A 20,099-nucleotide genomic window follows, 5' to 3' on the forward strand; every position below is an offset into this window, starting at 1 on the left:
AGAAAGCATTTTCTTGCTTGACCATGAGATTTAGTCTAGATGCAGACAAATGGGGTACACAGATTCCGTCTTAGGTTGAGTGGTTGGGGCAGGAAGGGCATCTTGCCACCAAGTGTCACTACCATTTCCAAAACCATATAACCAAGCTGACTGTGTGTAGAGTCTATTACACTAGAGACACACCAACAGACTGTTCACCAAGGATATTATCCACATACCCTGAAAATAGCATAGGCAGATAATTGTGTGAACTACCAATCATCAGGTTAATAGCGCATACATCCAAGTTGCTGGCAAGAATAATGCACAGAATAATGGAAAAGAAAAATGAAGACCTGTTAGATGATGAACAGTTTAATATTACGAAAGGTGCAGGCATCAGAGAGGCAGTTTTGATGTTGCGCTTCATAATGGACGAAACACTTAAGAAAAATCAAGGATTTGTCAACCTAGAAAAAGCGTTCGACAGTGTTATGGTGAAATATGTTTGAAATTGTCAGAAAACTAGAAATAAGCCATAGTTACACACATAAAAGAAAAAAAATTGTTTTATTACCTGGCTTATTTTGTTGTTATTTAGTGCCACTTGCTAATACTTCCAGTGTAAGATTTTGTCTATGGTATGACTAAGTATTGTATGTTCTTTATTTATGTCTTATTTATTGTTTTAAATTTTATGTTGGAAATGTAAGTATATGTATCACTGCATTAAATTTATTGGCATCACACGTTACATTTATTTATATTATTCTAAAATTAAGTTAAACTTATGAAATCTAATTCACCAAAGAAAAAAATTAACTTCATAACCATACAGTGCTGAAAGTTTTTCAAAAGGAAACATTGTGTAAATATTGAAGTTCTTTCATGACACATTATGCTGTTGTTCTACCAACACTTCATGATAGTGTGAAAACAACTGCCTGGAGTCTGCATTTGAACATTTAAGACAAACTGCCTACAGCTGCATAGGAATTTGTATCACGTCAGAATACTTACACTGCTGAAATTGCCATTCCAGGTCTACGTAACAAATTGTTTGCCATTTAAGTGCCCTTAGAGTTCATCATCATCTTAGATTAGAAGCAAGAATCTAGGGCTGGGAGCAGCCTAGTATAGAACTGTGGCCATAAGAGGTTGTCAGGCTTGCTTGAACTAGTAATGTAGTGAGTTTGAATGTTTTGTTCACGCCTGATTCAAGCATATGTTTCTCAAAATCTTGCCAATTTCATCAGCAAAACTTACTTTTCCCATAATTTTGAAGCCATATTTAAATTTTTTAAATTTAAAATAGACCTAACTTTTCCCTACGAACATCACATTTACTGATTATTTACACAACAAATTTTATAAAAAACAATGTGTTTTTGAGAGATCTTTAATGTGGTGTGTTGTGTACAACTTCATACACAATGGTAAGAAGAGGTGGGCTACAGAATGGTGCAGCAATTGGCTTGTAGGAAAGCTGGACAGGAAGAGAAATGAGTAGTGAACAGGATAACTAAGCAAACAGAAGATTGAAACTTCCTGGCAGATTAAAACTGTGTGCCCGACCGTGACTCGAACTCGGGACCTTTGCCTTTCGCGGGCAAGTGCTCTACCAACTGAGCTACCGAAGCACGACTCACGCCCGGTACTCACAGCTTTACTTCTGCCAGTACCTCGTCTCCTACCTTCCAAACTTTACAGAAGCTCTCCTATAAAGTTTGGAAGGTAGGAGACGAGGTACTGGCAGAAGTAAAGCTGTGAGTACCGGGCGTGAGTCGTGCTTCGGTAGCTCAGTTGGTAGAGCACTTGCCCGCGAAAGGCAAAGGTCCAGAGTTCGAGTCTCGGTCCGGCACTCAGTTTTAATCTGCCAGGAAGTTTCATATCAGCGCACACTCTGCTGCAGAGTGAAAATCTCATTCTGGAAACAGAGGATTTACTCAACTTGTATTCCTGCTAATGTACAAAGATGTAGTACAAATAGTGCAGCGAGAAACAAGAGTCCAGTTACCACAATAGACATGACTAGATGGCATCTGTATAGTGTCCAGTAGCGCTGTGGCTCCAAGCGTAAGTTGGCAGCATTGCTGCTGCCAGGCGTCCTATATTCAGACCCAAAACTGAGGCTAATGCCAAGATCCTGCCAGCACGCTGAGATACACCTTGAGCCCTCACAGGAAAACCCTTTGAAAAACTGGGCAGAGGATGCACACCCACATCAAGAGGCAAAGCAGCAAACAAAGACTCTCAATGATTGCAGAGGGACCCAAGGCAGCGTGTGAGTCAGCCGCTGGCAATACGGGACCGTTCCCTAGACGACGGTGGCTGTTGAGATGGTGACTGCTGTGAAAGAGCGTCGAGTTCGATCTGCTCCGGGAACCGGTGATGACGGCACAGTTCCCTCGGGAGCTGTATGGAGGAGGGGCTGCTGTGTTCAGGCAAGAATGGAATCTGAAAGCACAAAGGTTGCAGAGGATCACACAATTCACATAGACAAATTTTCTTTTGATGTTGTCCCAGCAATTCTCATGGTCTCTGCAGGAGAAACACAGAATGTCCAATACATCAGACAATGGTGCCTCTGACCCAGCGCCTTCGTCTGTCATACAATCTGTAGAAGAGTGCTTGGCCAGGTGGAGTGAGTACTGTCTGCTGTGGAGGGTGCAGCAACAGAAGCAATTTGCGGTGGTGCCGCCTATGCAGCAACTCTGTTGGAAATGGTCTGTAATGTTGCTGGGAGCAGTAGCAACACAAAAATATAAACAGAGCTTGATCTTGTGTGTGGGAGGCATGAAGTTTGTCTGTCTGTTGCTTAAATTGTTGCACAAAGTGTTCAGCTTTGCTGTTGGATTGTGGGTGGAATGGCGCACTTGTGATGTACTTGATGCTGGAGCTAGTGCAAAACTGTTAAAACTCATCAGCAACAAATTGAAATCCATTGTCAGTCACAATCACTTCAGGTAATCCCTTGAGGCAAAAGATTGCTGACAAGGCTTGGACTGTGGAACAAGCCATAGTAAAGCTCATAGGAACAGCGAAGGGGCTGATGAGCCAACGTGTATTCCAGTAAGGTCGTGCAAAATCCATGTGCAAACATTGCCAGGGTGCTTGAGGTCTGTGCCATTCAAAGAAATGTTGAGACATAGCTGACTGATTTTCAGCACAGTCTTGGCAATGAGAAGTGAACTGTTCAGTTTGAGCCTCCAGACCATGCCAAGTGCAATGATATCTCACCAACTGCTTGGTGCGAACGATGCCCTAGTGACCCTGGTGTAGCAAATGAAGTATGTCAGGCTGGAGAGCTTGGAGTACCACAGCACTTGATTGGTCATTATCAGTGTAAAGCAAAATGACAGCTTGATGAACTGCAAGGACACGCCAATGAGCAAAATAGCTGCAAAGCACAGAGCTACGAATCTGTCTGGCTGAACACAGTCAACCAGTGCAGATGTAGTGCAGCAAAATCTGCAGATCAGGATCCACTGCTGTGGCCTGGGAAATTTTCCATTGATTACGAGGAATCCTAAGCAAAACATCTGTATCTCATGCATCAGTGTAGGATCGCAAAGCAAAGGACTCATTAAATTTTGATTCCAGGCCAATAGGGAGTCAAGAAAGAGCATCTCCTTTGGCATGCTTAGGAGTGGGCCAATACACCATATCAAATGGGTAATTTGACAAAAGAAGAGCTGACATTTGGCCTTCCTGCACCGTATGAGTTGGGACTGACTGAGAAGGGCTAAATAAAGATTTTAGAGCTTTATGGTCAGCAACCAAGTAAAATTTTCTGCCAGAAAGATACTGGAAACTTAGTTACACCATAGACAATGGTGAACCAAATTTGTAACAAAACAGCACTGATGCTGTAAAATGAAGCATCCACAGCCAAGACTATGGGTTTGGCTGGATCAAAATGCACAAGGCATTGATCACTAAGCATAGCATCTTTCAACTTTTGAAATCAGACTGACACTCTTGTGACTAAACAAAAAAATGTTCTTCCTGTGAAAGCAATGCAAGGGAGCTGCAATACAGGCGGCATTAGGAATAAACCACATATAATAAGTGAGCTTGCGTGGTACAGGCTGCAGTTCCAGCACATTGCATGAGGGTGGAAGGTCATGGATAGCAAGCAAATGTGATTGCAGTTGGTGAATATCTAGGCTATTAATGAAATGACAAAAGCACTTAAATTCAGTCTGGAAAAAAAAGAAACATTTGTCTGTGTTACATTTGAGACCAGCTGCAGACAATACTTGAAACAGAGTGCAAAGATTGCTAATGTGTTCTTCAAGAGCGTGACCTGAGACGACAGTTTCGTCTAAATAATTTGAGCAAAAAGGAAGATTTGCAGTCAGCTTCTCCAGAAAACACTGAAAACTGGCAGGTGCGGAAACATTGCCAAACTACAGTTGCAAAAATTTGAAGAGACCCAGATGAATATTGATGATAGACTTTTGTGACTGTTCATCCAAAGGTGTTTTCAAGTAGGTGTCATGCAAAACAATTTTGGAAAGGTAATGACGAGCAATAGTAAGAGAGAGAAAAAGCTTCAGCCGGACAAGGGATAAACTGTCAGTGACTGTTTGAGGATTCACAGTTTTCTTAAAAACTGCGCACAGCCGGAGTCTGCTGGATGGTATTTGTTAGAGGCCTGTTTGTCGTGCCTATATACAGAACAAACAGGTGCTACCTCAAAACTGTCTGCTGCACTTTCACGGGAACCTTGATAATTTTGAATCTGCAGAACCTGTTGCAAGGGTCCGGGTATCTAACAGTCTATTTCCGAATTCGAGAGTCAGCTACATTGTGCATGATGGCAACACGAACAATGGTATCAATGCAGTATTTTTCACAGTCACATTTGAATCTACACTGTCTAGTAAGGCTTTGCAATTCAGTCATCCACAGATGGTATTTCTGTCCTTGCTGCTTATATGACATAAAGAATTTGTGACGGACATCCATCAATTATCCTGTGTCCTCATAATATGTCGTAAGTGCCTGAAGTAGTTCCTCAAAGGGCACTATTTCAAGGCCGGACATGGGAAATAACTTCACACAAAGTGTATAAACAGTCACTCCCAATGTGGCCAAGAAATAAGAATGCTTGTCTGTACCACATACGTGATGAGCGCATAGAACTGTGTGAGGTACTCTGTCCAGTCGTCCATTGCCTTGTCAAGCTCACAAAGTGGTGGCACACACACAGACGGTACAGGTGGTGGCACTGCCGTTTGGTCCAGCATCTTGTGTGAAACCATCTGCACTGTCATGAAGCATTCATCACTTCAAGCAGTTGCACTGTTTGTTGACTCTGAAACTGAATTAGATCAACAGCAAGTGATTGTGGCTTGGCAGCTGTAGTAACTAAGCAGTGCTCAAATACAAACAATGAAAAGCAAAAAAAGAGGTTGCAAGTGCAGCATTGTCTGAACCTAGAAGATAAAGAGCACAAGCAAGATGAACACTGGCACCCAGAACAATGAATAACAGGAAAAAGCCAGCAAAAAGACAACAGAACAAGAAGAAAGCAAATAGACTTGACTGCCACATGTAGGTACTACATCTCGTCACCAGATGTTGTGTATGACTTGAAAATGTAAGACAAACTGCCTACAGCTGCATAGGGATTTGTATCACTTCAGAATATCTACGCTGCTGAAACTGCCGCTTCAGGTCTATGTAACAAATTATTTGCCATGTCAGTGTCCACAGAGTTCATCATCATCATCATCATCGGATAAAAGCACGAATCTAAGGCTGGGAACACAGACTAGCATAGAAATGTGGCCATAAGAGGTTGTCCGCCTTGTTTGGATTTGTAATTCTTCTGGAACACCTGGAATTCTCAGGCTATTAAATTTTAGCAGAAGACATTGGGGACATCTCCAGTAATTTCAGGAATTTCATAAAATCTCGAGGAATTTTGTGTTTTCCACCTAGTGTTGGAATTCAATTTTATTGAGTTTTATAAATCACAAATTTTGAAGTACTTAATATCTCAGAGTGTGTTAATTATATGAATATTAGTCTATATAAATTATCAGTGTTTAAAAACTGCGGTTAAACTACTACTCGTGGCTGGTATATATCTGCCTCCCCCCCCTCCCCGCCCTCCCCCCTCCTGACCCCTCTCCCGTGCTCACTATGTTAATTTATCAGGAACTTCATGGCACCATCTTCCTCCTCACACCTGCTGAAATTATCAGAGAATTTTCTTTCCAAGTTGGAGTAGCGACCCTAAAGATTTGCTGGTGGCACTGCTATCCTCAGTCAAAGTGAGGGAGAATTATGGGACGTGTTGACTGGAATGAAAACTCGAGTGAGCACAGAATATGGGCTGAAAGTAAACCAAAGAAAGAACAAATAATAGCAGAAATCATCTTAACAGTAAACCAGATGTCAAAATTATGAACTATGTAGCAAAGGAATTCTACCCTCTGGGAAGCAAAATAAACATGTGAAGTAGTGGACATTTGGTTGTCCAGTTAACCCCAATCCTGTACAGTGTATTTACATATAATGTAATTGGATACACAAAAAAATGTCCTCACTAAGTGACTGCAGGAGAAAACTCATGTACAGGCAATGAAATTTGTAAGTTTTGGAGCCAGTGGCTCCATCTAGCAGGAGGGTTAAAGGGGAAGATAGTGAGGTGAAGAAAAAGAGCTGGTGAGGTCTAGGAAATGGGGAGAGTTCCCCAGAACTGCAGGTCAGGGAAGACTTACCGGATTGGATGAGAAGGAAAGACTAATTATTAGGGACTGTCAGGCTACAGCAGTCACTGGGCTGTGTGAGTCACACGCCGGACAGGCACACAATACATTTGCCCCAGCTAGCCATCCGGGCAGGCAGGGTGCTCAGCCCTAGCATCCGCGAAAGGGTTAATAGTCAAAATAACTGTTGGAATCAAATTGTTTTGCTCATGGTAGGTGTAGACAGTTTGTATACCCAGTGTCTAAATTCATTAGACTTCCTCAGAACACTGAAATTATATGTACAGACACTTAACTTTTTAAATACCATAAACAGAAGCTCATCTTTCTTAGTCAATAAGGCCAATATTGTTGAATGTGTAGTTTCCTACATTCGTGCTGGCTGGCGTGTCTTTCGTATACCTCTGGGGTGCTTGTTTATTATTTGTATCTCTTGTCAGTTATCTCCTCCCTGCACCCTAGTGGTTCACTCTGCAACTGCGTCACAGCATGTGTTTTGAATCAAAACTTGGAGCGGTGCTGGGTGGACTGACATGGTATTTTTTTGTATCTCTTGTAGTTTATTGCAGTGATCTTCTAAAACCACAGAGGTAATTATGAATAACCCCATCACAAATGCTACACAAACTCTGGAAGGAGTTAATAATAAAATTTATGCTTTTGCATGTGAACTGAAATATCTCTAGTTTAAAATTCTATAGCCTTCTAGAGTTACATGGTAAACACCTTTGCCTTTGTGACATAACTGGTTTAATCTCTGTTTCTTGTATTGCATACTTACATCACTGTGCACATCACTCAGCTCTCTATTTATGGAAGAGCATCCCTTCAGTCTAGTGTAACAATTCTTGCATTCCAATTCCAGGACCTGCAAGTTCCAGAAACTCCGTATCTATCAATTAAATAAACAGTTATGAAATTGGTGACACCAAATCCATGACTGTCCATACAATTTTGTTCTTTCTATTCTCCATTTGATACCACTTTTTTTTAATGTTTTTACGAAAGTTGAAAAGATAAATTGCTGTGATTAACTAAATATTACAAATTTTGTGTAATAATTATAATATTCTCTAGTAATTATGGAGACTCACATTTTTCACTGTCTGTTTTCATCTAATGAACTCTTCACGAATCTGTCTCATTCAGGTTATTATGTTGCAGCATCAACTCCGAGAAAGAGAGAACTGGACAAAGTAATGAAGAAAGCTCGCCGTGATGGACCAAATCAGAGCAGTTACTGGAACAAGAAATTGCTTGAAGTTGAAGAAAAGGATCCAAACAGGTACCTGCAAAAAAAAAAAAAAAAAAAAAAAAAAATTCCAATCTGAAGTTTAATACAAAAGACAACTACACTTGGTTATTGGGCTATTGGACAGATATTGAAAGATGGTAATTGGAAAAGAAAATAGAACAACACAAAAATACATTCAAAATACAAGTATTGATGTTTATGAGACACCCAGTTGTTTTAGTGTATGTTTAACTATTACTATTATTTCAAGACAGACGGTAAATCCCAACTGTTGTTAATGGTAAGTACAAGCACATTAAGTATATCTTAAACATAAAATTGTATGAGTCATCACATTATCTATAAAACTCTTATCACATTAACAACAGTGTGAAGTGTTACAGATATTTTAAAGAATTACCTGTCGTTTAATATTACTAATATATATCGTTTTTGTTGTGACTTTCGGATATTATCTATATTACTAAAACACTAACCCGGAACTCGGTTCCAGTTGCAGCACAAGGGCAACATAGACTCGATTTCAATGTTCTGCGTAATTATTGACAAAACTTAAAATTGTGTCACCATTTTAAAAGTTTAACAGAGTAAGACAGGTATTACAGTTACAAACTGCGTGTTTGTCTTGAGACAGCATAACTGATGACGTGCAGATACCTGGATTTCATTCATTCATCCAATATTTGAGAATCGGAGCACTTAGCGACATTATATATTATCATTATTTCAAACTATTAAGAAACTTTTGCTGCCGATACAGTGTTGTGGGATGTCTGGCTTTGTTTGACTGAACTCAGTCAATGTTGATGTCAACTGCAGTTGCTACTACATGCAAAGAGTTTTCGAGATGAACATCAGTAATTCGTGTTCTTATTTGTGATTTGATGTGATTCATCCGACTAAAAAAATGTTCACACTCATAAGAAGTTCCAATAATGAAATCGTTTTAAAGTATGTTTGTAAAATACTGGATATTTCTTCTTGTCCAAACGTGTTTTATAGAACTCTTCCTAACCGATGTGATTAAATTTCTCATTTAACTGTGCATCATATTACATTTTGCAGCATTTCATTTATAAATGTCCTGGTAGTGAACTCTAGTCTGCAGAGAATGGTGAGGAGATACAGAAAAAAGCAGACAATTTTGCTTAAAATCTTGAAATTGGTTTTTGAATTCATTTTTCAAGTCAGATATCAAAGAAACACATTTAATTGCTGCCACCTGTGTGACATCCAATTGCTTTGACAGCATAGGAAAATGTATGAAGTTTTTTGTTTGTCACTGATGTTCCCAAGGTCCAAGTTTCATTTGAAATGTGGAAATAAGTTCATGAATGGCATTAATCAGCTGATCTTTTCCTTGGCTAGTTATATTGACGGAGAACGCAGAGTCGGAAAGATTTTCGTTATCTTCAAACTCCGGGACTCTGTTTGAGCTGCTTTTGAAGAATGATTGTATTTCTTGCTTCAAATCAAACACTCTTCTCAACAATCAAACACTCTTAGCCATCTTATTTTGCTCTGAATCCAATGACATCAGAAATTCTTGGAACTGACGGTGATTTAATCCTTTCGACTTAATGAACTCCACTATTTTGACAACTATCTTCATGAGATGGCCCATTTTGAGGCACTTGGCACATAAATTCCCTTGATGGATAATGTAATGAAAATGTAGCACTGACTTGTTGCCAACTTTGCAGGCCTCGTATTCAATCAACTGAACTAAACCTTCATGGTTCCCAGCTATTGCTGGAACACTATCCGCAGTTAGCCCCGATAAGTTGTCAAGTTTTAATGAAAAGTGACTGAATGTCAGTATAACTGTTTCTAATATATCTCATGACTTCACGATATCCTTAAGTGGGTACAATGTTGGTAATTCTACATAAATCGCCACTTGGGCTATATCCCTCATATCCGTGCATTCATCTAAAGCTAGAGAATAAAATTTAAACTCAGACGCACGATTTTTTAAATTATCTTCAGTTTGTCTTCCAATGTCGTCCACACTTCTAGTGATCTAAGCATCATTATATATTTCGCCATCTGAATATGACTTTGATTTTTTTGACCAGTATCAGAGCTACTTCATAACTTGCTTTCACATAGCATGTCGACTCTGAATTCACTCTTGTAAATATCTGCTGTTGAGCAAAAAGTTTCCTTTTTAAGTTGTTTAACTGGTCTTGTCGAAATTGTCCCTTGTACTTATCAAACATAACTACATGTTTAGTCTCGTAATGACATTTGATGTTATATTCTTTTGAACTGAGACAGATTCTTTGCATATCATACATATTGGTTTTGTTTTACATTCCACAAAAAATTAGTTTACTGTCCACTTGTCTTGAAAAGTTCTCAGCTCCTTTGTAACTTTCCTCTTCTTAGGTTCTATTTTGTTTTAAGTTCCTCGAATTTGTTCAACGCAGTAAAGCAAGTTGACTGTTTTGATGGACTGTGTGGCTCTATGGTAGGATGCCCAACTGCCATAGGAGTGGCCTTTGATTCCCAGGTGTCGGAAATTTTTAAACAGTGGTTTATGATCCATGGGCATTTCAGTGAAGGGTAGGGTACATGCAGAAGGGAAAACAATAATCTGAAATGTTTTTCTTTTTTTTAAACAACCTTATATAGTATATATAAAGGAACAGTGATTAGGGATTTATATCTGCAATGAAAACTGGATTTTTTTGGTGTGATATGTAATTAGAAAGAAGACGACTTGCATTTTTCATGAAAATGACAATTAAATATGTGCTATTAGCATATATTTATATGACGTCGATTTTCTAACCGAATGGAAGAAAACTAAAAAAGTAATGACCGAAACTAAACTTGAACCAGCAATCCAGCAATTCCCAGTTTCAAGCACGGAGTTGTAATCTACTAATGGGCAGATGCCAACTGGGCTAATTTCAGAAAAAGTTCCTGCATGACCATCATGGATTTTGCTGAAAATTTGTGTGAACATTCGCTCATGTAACCCGTGAATATCGGTAAAGTTTTACTCCCGTCAGTTCAATACTTCCAGACATGTAGTGTTTTTAACCTCAAAACGTAGCTATCAGCAGTGCATGCATTACTTTCTGTCACCTTCGAGGCATATATATATATCTGGCAATATTTTCTTTGGGGGGGGGGGGGGTATCTAGGTCATGTCATACAACTCTTTTTGCCCTTTCTTAAGGAAAATAATAAGATTGCCTGAGCAAATTTTTTACAGATAATTTTAAGCAAAATCGACCAATAAAAATGTATGCTCAGAAAAAAATGTGAATTTCAGCTTTTTATATCTCCGGGAGTAATTGCAGAATAAACCTTGAACTTTATACTAATAAAATTTCATTCTTCCACTGCTTTCCAACAGTTTACAAATTGAGGGCAAAGCAGACAGTTTTTCTACAAACTTCAAAATGACAATTTTTGGCCCACCTTTACAGGGATAAAAAAAATCTGTAGTCTTCTAAGGCATATTCATTAGAAAGACCATATTCTAAATTACGTAAAAACTAAATTTGGTTTTGCAATTGGAGCACATAAGACTCTAAAACAAGATCATTAGGTGGAGGTGCATTGCAAATGGGCTTATATTCCACTGGTACTCAAATTAAATCTGACATATTTTATTATATTCTACTATTATTTAGTACTCTCTGGGGAAGGCCATATCAAAAAGTCTTGATGACTAGGATATGAGATAACAGACTAATAACTCGAAAAACTTAAAAAGAAAGTGTCTTTTGTCACGACTCGTTGTGACATATTTCCTTCTGCTTTTTTTGCTACAGCTACAGAATCAGACTGGTTATAAACTTCACAGTTTGACTGTGTATTACCAAAGCAGTGGAGATCATGGTAGTCCACGAGACTCAGAGGGCCGTAGACACAGGTTCCCAGGTAGATGCCGTGTTCTTGACTTCCGCAAGACGTTTGATACAGTTCCCCACAGTCGTTTAATGAACAAAGTAAGAGCATATGGACTATCAGACCAATTGTGTGATTGGATTGAAGAGTTCCTAGATAACAGAACGCAGCATGTCATTCTCAATGGAGAGAAGTCTTCCGAAGTAAGAGTGATTTCAGGTGTGCTGCAGGGGAGTTTTGTAGGACCGTTGCTATTCACAATATACATAAATGACCTTGTGGATGACATCGGAAGTTCACTGAGGCTTTTTGCGGATGATGCTGTGGTATATCGAGAGGTTGTAACAATGAAAAATTGTACTGAAATGCAGGAGGATCTGCAGTGAATTGACGCATGGTGCAGGAAATGGCAATTGAATCTCAATGTAGACAAGTGTAATGTGCTGCGAATACATAGAAAGAAAGATCCTTTATCATTTAGCTACAATATAGCAGGTCAGCAACTGGAAGCAGTTAATGCCATAAATTATCTGGGAGTACGCATTAGGAGTGATGTAAAATGGAATGATTATATAAAGTTGATCGTCGGTAAAGCAGATGCTAGACTGAGATTCATTGGAAGAATCCTAAGGAAATGCAATCTGAAAACAAAAGAAGTAGGTTACAGTATGCTTGTTCGCCCGCTGCTTGAATGCTGCTCAGCAGTGTGGGATCCGTACCAGATAGGGTTGATAGAAGAGATAGAGAAGATCCAACGGAGAGCAGCACGCTTCGTTACAGGATCATTTAGGAATCGCGAAAGCGTTACGGAGATGATAGATAAACTCCAGTGGAAGACTCTGCAGGAGAGACGCTCAGTAGCTCGGTACGGGCTTTTGTTGAAGTTTCGAGAACATACCTTCACCGAAGAGTCAAGCAGTATATTGCTCCCTCCTATGTATATCTCGCAAAAAGACCATGAGGATAAAATCAGAGAGATTAGAGCCCACACAGAGGCATACCGACAATCCTTCTTTCCACGAACAATACGAGACTGGAATAGAAGGGAGAACTGATAGAGGTACTCAAGGTACCCTCCACCACACACCGTCAGGTGGCTTGCGGAGTATGGATGTAGATGTAGATGTAGATAATGGCAATAACATACTAATATGCTTGCATTTATTTCGATACAGGGTCCAGCAGAACGACTTCCCGAATTTCAAAAAGTAATGATAAACATAGAAAATATACTGAGAAAAACCTTTTTATTTGTGAACAACAAACAGTATGCCATGCTGGTTTTTAAAATTAGGGCTAGTAATCAGTGTTCTCTGTTGTTGACACATTGGTGAAGCCTTTCCTAGAAGTTATCCATAATTATTCATGGCATTTCCATGGAGTAGCAGCCACTTTCTGGGCCACTGCCTCCTTATAAGTGCTTACAGTATTGTGGGGTGATGTTTGTGCACTTGAGCTTTGAAGAGTCCCCCAAAGAAATAAATAACAAGGTGAAAAATTGGGTGACTTTGGGGGCCAGGGGATATCTCCTCGTGAAGAGCTGTCTGGGAAACAACTCTTTCAAAATTTCTAGAGGTGCATGTGAAGTTCGCTATGCAGGATTCTTCGTATACTCTTTATCACACAATCTTGAGGCAGGTGCGTGTTTTTAAGTGCTGAACGTTTTGAGGATTGCGGGCACCACATTTTGCAGCATTGTTACAGTCTGATTTCAGTCAGTAGGCTGTGGCTGAAAACTTATGTGTAAGTGTGCAGCTTAATGTGTCATCTGTATGGTAAGTAGCAGTCTATCTTTTCCTTACATTTAATACAGGGGAACATTCCACGTTGGAAAAATATATCTAAAAACAAAGTTGATGTGACTTACCGAACAAAAGTGCTGGCAGGTCGACAGACACACAAACATACACACGAAATTCAAGCTTTCACAACAAACTGTTGCTTCATCGGGAAAGAGGAAAGGAGAGGGAAAGACGAAAGGATGTGGGTTTTAAGGGAGGGGGTAAGGAGTCATTCCAATCCCGGGAGCAGAAAGACTTACCTTGGGGGGAAAAAAGGACAGGTATACACTCGCGCACACACACACACACACACACACATACACACACATATCCATCTGCACATACACAGACACAAGCAGACATTTGTAAAGGCAAAGAGTTTGGGCAGAGATGTCAGTCGAGGCGGAAGTAGAGGCAAAGATGTTGTTGAGAGACAGGTGAGGTAGAGCGGCGGCAAATTGAAATTAGCGGAGATTGAGGCCTGGTGGATAACGAGAAGAGAGGATATACTGAAGGGCAAGTTCCCATCTCCGGAGTTCTGACAGGTTGGTGTTAGTGGGAAGTATCCAGATAACCCGGACGGTGTAACACTGTGCCAAGATGTGCTGGCCGTGCACCAAGGCATGTTTAGCCACAGGGTGATCCTCATTACCAACAGACACTGTCTGCCTGTGTCCATTCATGCGAATGGACAGTTTGTTGCTGGTCATTCCCACATAGAAAGCTTCACAGTGTAGGCAGGTCAGTTGGTAAATCACGTGGGTGCTTTCACACGTGGCTCTGCCTTTGATCGTGTACACCTTCCGGGTTACAGGACTGGAGTTGGTGGTGGTGGGAGGGTGCATGGGACAGGTTTTACACCGGGGGGGCGGTTACAAGGGTAGGAGCCAGAAGGTAGGGAAGGTGGTTTGGGGATTAGTTCATCCCTATGAAATCCCCAAACCACCAGCTCGGAAGGCTGAGAGAAAACAAGCACACTTATAAATCATGCATAATAATCATAAAAATGTGAAAATGTTCAAACCAAGACAAGAAACTCAATGTGAGCTTGGCCCCAAGCCTCAATTAAATCTTAAGTATTACAACAAGAATTACTAAGAGGATTAACCGCTTAACTTTACAATAAAAGATAACATTAAGTTAATGTAATAACCAAGAAATCAAAGGGCTACTCAAACACATTAACTTAAGTGACTTAAAAGGTAATAGGCAAATCTTGTGGACTAACACTCAAGACAATTTCAATAGTAATTGCATTTAGAATAATAAATACTAACTCTTTTGAAAGAGGCAAAATCTCACCATAGCTGAGGAACTTAATTACCCAAATGGGCCAAAATTCACTGGGCCACTAACAGTTGCTTACCACGGCTATAGGCAATTTTATAGTCGTTACATCAGCCAAGGAAGCAGCAACTTCCAATACAAATAAGACACAATTTCGACCTCAGTGGTCACTAATACACATGGCGGCCTAGAACGTATGACACAATTAATTTCAGAGCCAAATGACAAGATAAGCAGACATTGAACAAGTTGCAATTAAAAGAAATTTTAAAACACATCAAACATATCAATCAGATATTTCAAACAGAGGCACAGGAAAGTAAATTTAATACTTGAGACTAAGTGACGGAGAGCCACAGGTAATCCTGCGTAGTTGTAGCAACTTCAACAAGGGAGTACATATGTCAGTCAAGTAATGAGTACCTTACCCCCAAAGGTAAGGACAGGACAGACAGCACCAGAAAATGAACATCACTCCAACACCCACATCAGCAAGTATGCCTCCTTGCTGACCAGCAAAACCCTACCGACCAGCGGTTGCTTAGACAATCTTGTGCCTGTAAGCTCCGTAAATAGCTCACTGTATGTCATGTGCTTCTTGTCTCTCTCTTTCACTGGCAGCAACCAACTTCCTGTCCATGTGGTCAATAAACTGCTCCAAGAAACAACCACCAATGAGTCAACTAACAGGTGACTGAAGTGGCACCTGGCAACTAGACAGAGATGGGTCACACCAGTAGGCAAAGATGTCAGAATAGGAATGAGCCGTAGTGGCTCAGATAGTGTCTACCATGACTTTGTGAATCTCATTCCATTATAACTTTACAACAGCAGTTTGCAGAATCCAATCAACTACACCATCATACAACTTCTACCAACTCACAACCGCTTGCTACACACACACACACACACACACACACACACACACACACACACACAAATCAACAAGTGCACTGATACATGAGGTCGCAGTTCAGAGATATTTGAACACGTCAACCTCTTGTGTTAAAAAGATGTGTATACAGTATCAATATGATCAAAATTATTTCCGCAAAGATACAGATGTATTTAACTTGTTATTAATATAAGCAATGATTGCAGGAAACAAAAAGTGTTGCATTAGTAGTGTATACCAAGTGTCATTACTGTAACCGCTATGATATTGTAATCTGCAGTACTTCTTAAAAAACAAGGTACAGTGGAACCTCACATAGCAAACATAATTCACTCCAAAATCTTACTTGTAGTGTGAAACACTCGTCAAGCAAATTAATTTATTCCATATAAATTAATGTAAAATACAATAATGCGTTTCATGCAGGAAAAGTACTAAAAGTTTCATCTTATTCATGCTATTTATTCAAAGAAAACTGTACGTACATGGTGCACTTTGTTATTCACAACACATAACTAATTCTTTTTTTACAAGGAAGCTATCTATAGTCATTTGTTTCTGCCAATACTTCAACATTTGGCAAAAATGTGACACAGCATTATCATCAAATAAATTTGTGGTACGCTTACCCATTGCTTTATCAGGGTGGTGATTTTCTATGTATACATCAATATTTGGCAAAAATGCGACACAGCATCATCATCAAATAAATTTGTAGTACGCTTACCCATTGCTTTATTGGGGTGGTGACTTTCTGGCGCATCCGATTCCCATGCTTCCAACATTTCTCTTATTACACCAGGAGATTGCTGCTTTGCTGTTACTCGTCATTGTCGTCGTCGTCCTCCTCCTCCTCCTCCTCCTCCTCCTCCTCCTTTGAAAAACTCCAGTCAACAACTTCCTGCTGTGAAACACACTGCAACTCCGTAAGCTCTTTGGTGGTCATTTCGTGGCTGTGATCTTCCAGTAGCTCATAGATTTCATTGTTATTCACTTCTAGTCCCAACTCTTGGTCAAAGGTACAGTCTCGTTGACTACAGGATCCACAGGTACTGACTCTAATGCCTCAGGGTCACATTCGACAATGTACTCTTGCCAAAGCTTCTTCCAAGTAGAAGTGAGAGTTCTCTTGGTAGTCCCTTCTCACACCTTTTCGATCATCTTGACCCAGGCATCGATGTTGAAGTGATCTTTCCAAAACTCTGAGAGTGAGATTGGTAGCTTCATTCAACTCAAAGCAGTGCTCAAAGAGTGCTTTATTGTAGAGCTTCTTAAAGTTAGAAATAATCTGCTGGTCCATAAACTGGAGTAATGGAATGGTGTTGGGAGGCAGAAATTGGATCTTAATGAATTGAAACTCTTCTAGGAGGTGCTCTTGTAGGCCTGGAGAATGGGCAGGAGCGTTGTACATAACAAGCAAAATGTGGAGTGACAGATTCATCCAAAGTAAATATTTTGAAGGACCAAACACTTCCTTGATCCAGTCACAAAAAAGATCGCATCACCCAAGCCTTGTTTTGAACCTTGGCATCACGTGCTCTTCTGGACTTTACACTTCTTGAAGGCTGGTGGAGTTCTTGAATGATAAACAGGTAGTGGTTCAATTTTCAAATCACCACTTGCGTAGACACAATAGCAGTGTGAGACGGTCTTCCATTGGCATGTGACACCAGGCAATCCATTCTCTTCTGTTGTTATAGAAGTATGCTTTGACGTCTTTTTCCAGAATAGACCAGTCCCGTCACAATTAAAAACCTGTTGCTGCAGATAAGCCTCAGAATCTATTAGCATCTTGAAGTTGCTGCTGCCTTTATGTCGGAGCTGGCTGCTTCACCATGCCTTGCAATGCAGTGGATGCCGGTTGTTCTCTTAAACTTCTCGAACTGCCCACGGCTTCCCTTAGAGACTCCTTCGCCCATTGATGATCCTTGTGTCTTCTTAACAAGGTCGGCAAAAGTCATTCTCACCTTTTCACAAATGAAGACCTCGTGAATAGTATCATCTTGAAATTGCTTTTCATTTATCCATATAAGGAGCAACCTTTTGAAATTGTCCAGAATACGAAACGGTAGTTTAGATATTCTTGTCGCTCCCTTTGAAGCGTCTGTCTCCTTAATCTTGTCCTTGTTCTTGAGGATAGTGCAAATAGTTGATGTAGACCAATTGTATGTTCATGCTAAATCAGTAATGCTCACACCACGTTCACGTTTTTCAATGATTTTATGTTTCATTTCTAAGGACATTTTCTTTCTCTTATGATCATCTTCTTGTGGCTTTATCTTTGGGGACATTCTTCGAAGGTTATTAAAATTTGCTCACAAGTTTAGAAAAATGAGTGATCACAAGATGCAATAAGATGGTAGCAGAAAGAACGCTAAACCCAGGCTGCAGTATGTACTAAAGACATTGTTCATATGCCACTGTCGAGTATGTACTAAAGACATTGTCCATATGCTGCTGCTGACAATGAAAGGTGTTCATATTGTTGAACATTTCCCCCACTGCGCAGATGGCTGACGACATCTCACTAAATTGTCGTCGCTCATAATGTGAAACATTGCTCATTAAGCAAGTCATTTTTTTACAATTTGTTTTGCTTGTTATGAGAAATGCACATTATGGGAGGTGCCGTTAAGCGAGGTTCCACTGTATTTGAGCAGTTCCATTACAGCTGTTGATCTTCAACTATTTTTTGTAAACAGAAGTGGTTTGTCTGCTTTCCCTGTCACATGAGGCTATTTGCTATGGAAGAGACCTTGATTAACACAGGTCAGGAAAGCACCTAATTCTATGATGTAATCAATGCAAAAAACAACAGGAATTCTGCCTGAGCCTGGTGCTTTGCTACCCTTTTATCTTCTGTTGTATTCCTTTCCCCTGTCTCTGGTTAATCACACAATAGAGAGCAAGGACATAACTGAGCTGTGGATCTTGGATATCAGTTTTCTCCAACAGAAACTTGTGACATAAATTTTTGTAGACACAGCACTGTGCATCTGCACTCAGAACTTTACCTCAGTAACCAGTTGCTAGAAGTTGTTGAAGATTTCAGATTGTAAGGCCTCATTTTTGACAGTAAATTAACATTGTTACCACATGTGCACCAGCTCAAGGCAAATTGCATTAGGGAACATAATACCCTCAGATTTCCAAGTGGCACCTCTTGAGATGCAGACCACACGGTGCTTCTGCAATTCGACAAAGCTTTGACTTTATCCTACCTGAACTATAGTTGTATTGCTTGTGGGTCCACAGTACTATCAATAGTGAGCTTATTAGACGGTGTCCACCACAGTGGTGTGTGTTTGGCTACTGGAGCTTTCTGTATGATTACCGTAGACAGCCTACTGGTGGAAGCTGGTATCCCAATACTAAGGATCAGGTGCTAACAACTTCTGCAGCCACTATCTGTCAGGTGCATAGCTATACATGTTATGCAACACTGTTTGACAACCAACACTTCAGACTGTTTACGAATCACACAAAAATTTGTATACCAGCTGGGATATGGTTGGTAGTTCCAGACAAGGACTACCAGCCGTCCCCTTTTGTCTGTGTATGTAGTTTCCCCCCTCAGCACCCTCCTCATTGTGTACCCAGTTCGATGATTTGGATGCACCTCTTTCCTGACCCTAAGGAAAATGCTCGTCTCACCATTCTCAGATGCCTGTCCATTTAGTTCGCTGTAACTATTCCAGATTCAACATGCCTATACACAGATAGATCAAAAAGTCAATGAGAGAGTTGGTAATGCTTTTACACACACGAGTGCTCATGAGAAGTATTTTCTGCCTAGTGCGTGCAGTGTATGCACAGCTAGTCGTCTTACTGTGGGCTTTGCAGTACATTAAAACTCTCGCCACACAGGCCTAACTTGTTCATAACAACTCCTTGAGCTGCTTACAGGGCATATCTCAGTGCTACCACATAAAGCTTTTATGTGCTGACCTATTAGTTGACCTTTACAGTTCCAGAACGACAGTAGCTTCATCTGGACAACAAGCCATCTTATTGTGCCAACTGCATATCGATCCCTCCAGACGTACCCATGAATTTACTTTGCTTCAAGATGACTCCCCTCCTTGCTTGCTGTGGTGGTCAGCTCACAATAGCCCATCTTCTTGTGGAGTGTCCCCAACTGGCTGACCTGAGACGAGTGATCAACCTGTCCACCTCCCTAACCCAGATACTTACAGACGATGGGTAACAACTTACAAAGTCTTAAGTTTCCTGTGGAAACGTGGTTTTTATAACAAAATTTAATTTACATCAACGATTGATTTAGGAGTGGATGTGGGGAAGGACCTCTT

The 20,099-nt window shown here is 40.2% G+C and overlaps 1 protein-coding gene across 2 annotated transcripts in view; it reads left to right on the forward strand.

Annotated features, from left to right (window-relative positions):
- LOC126203860 (splicing factor, arginine/serine-rich 19-like) overlaps window positions 1-20,099 on the forward strand; it is a 134,928-nt gene that overhangs the window by 22,426 nt on the left and 92,403 nt on the right. For both annotated transcript variants that reach the window (XM_049938235.1, XM_049938236.1), the window contains exon 4: window positions 7,869-7,989. In XM_049938235.1, coding sequence (XP_049794192.1) covers window positions 7,869-7,989 — 121 coding nt within the window. The remainder of the gene's footprint in view (window positions 1-7,868; window positions 7,990-20,099) is intronic.

The sequence above is a fragment of the Schistocerca nitens genome, chromosome 9 (genome assembly GCF_023898315.1).
Source record: "Schistocerca nitens isolate TAMUIC-IGC-003100 chromosome 9, iqSchNite1.1, whole genome shotgun sequence".
Lineage (NCBI taxonomy): Eukaryota > Metazoa > Arthropoda > Insecta > Orthoptera > Acrididae > Schistocerca > Schistocerca nitens.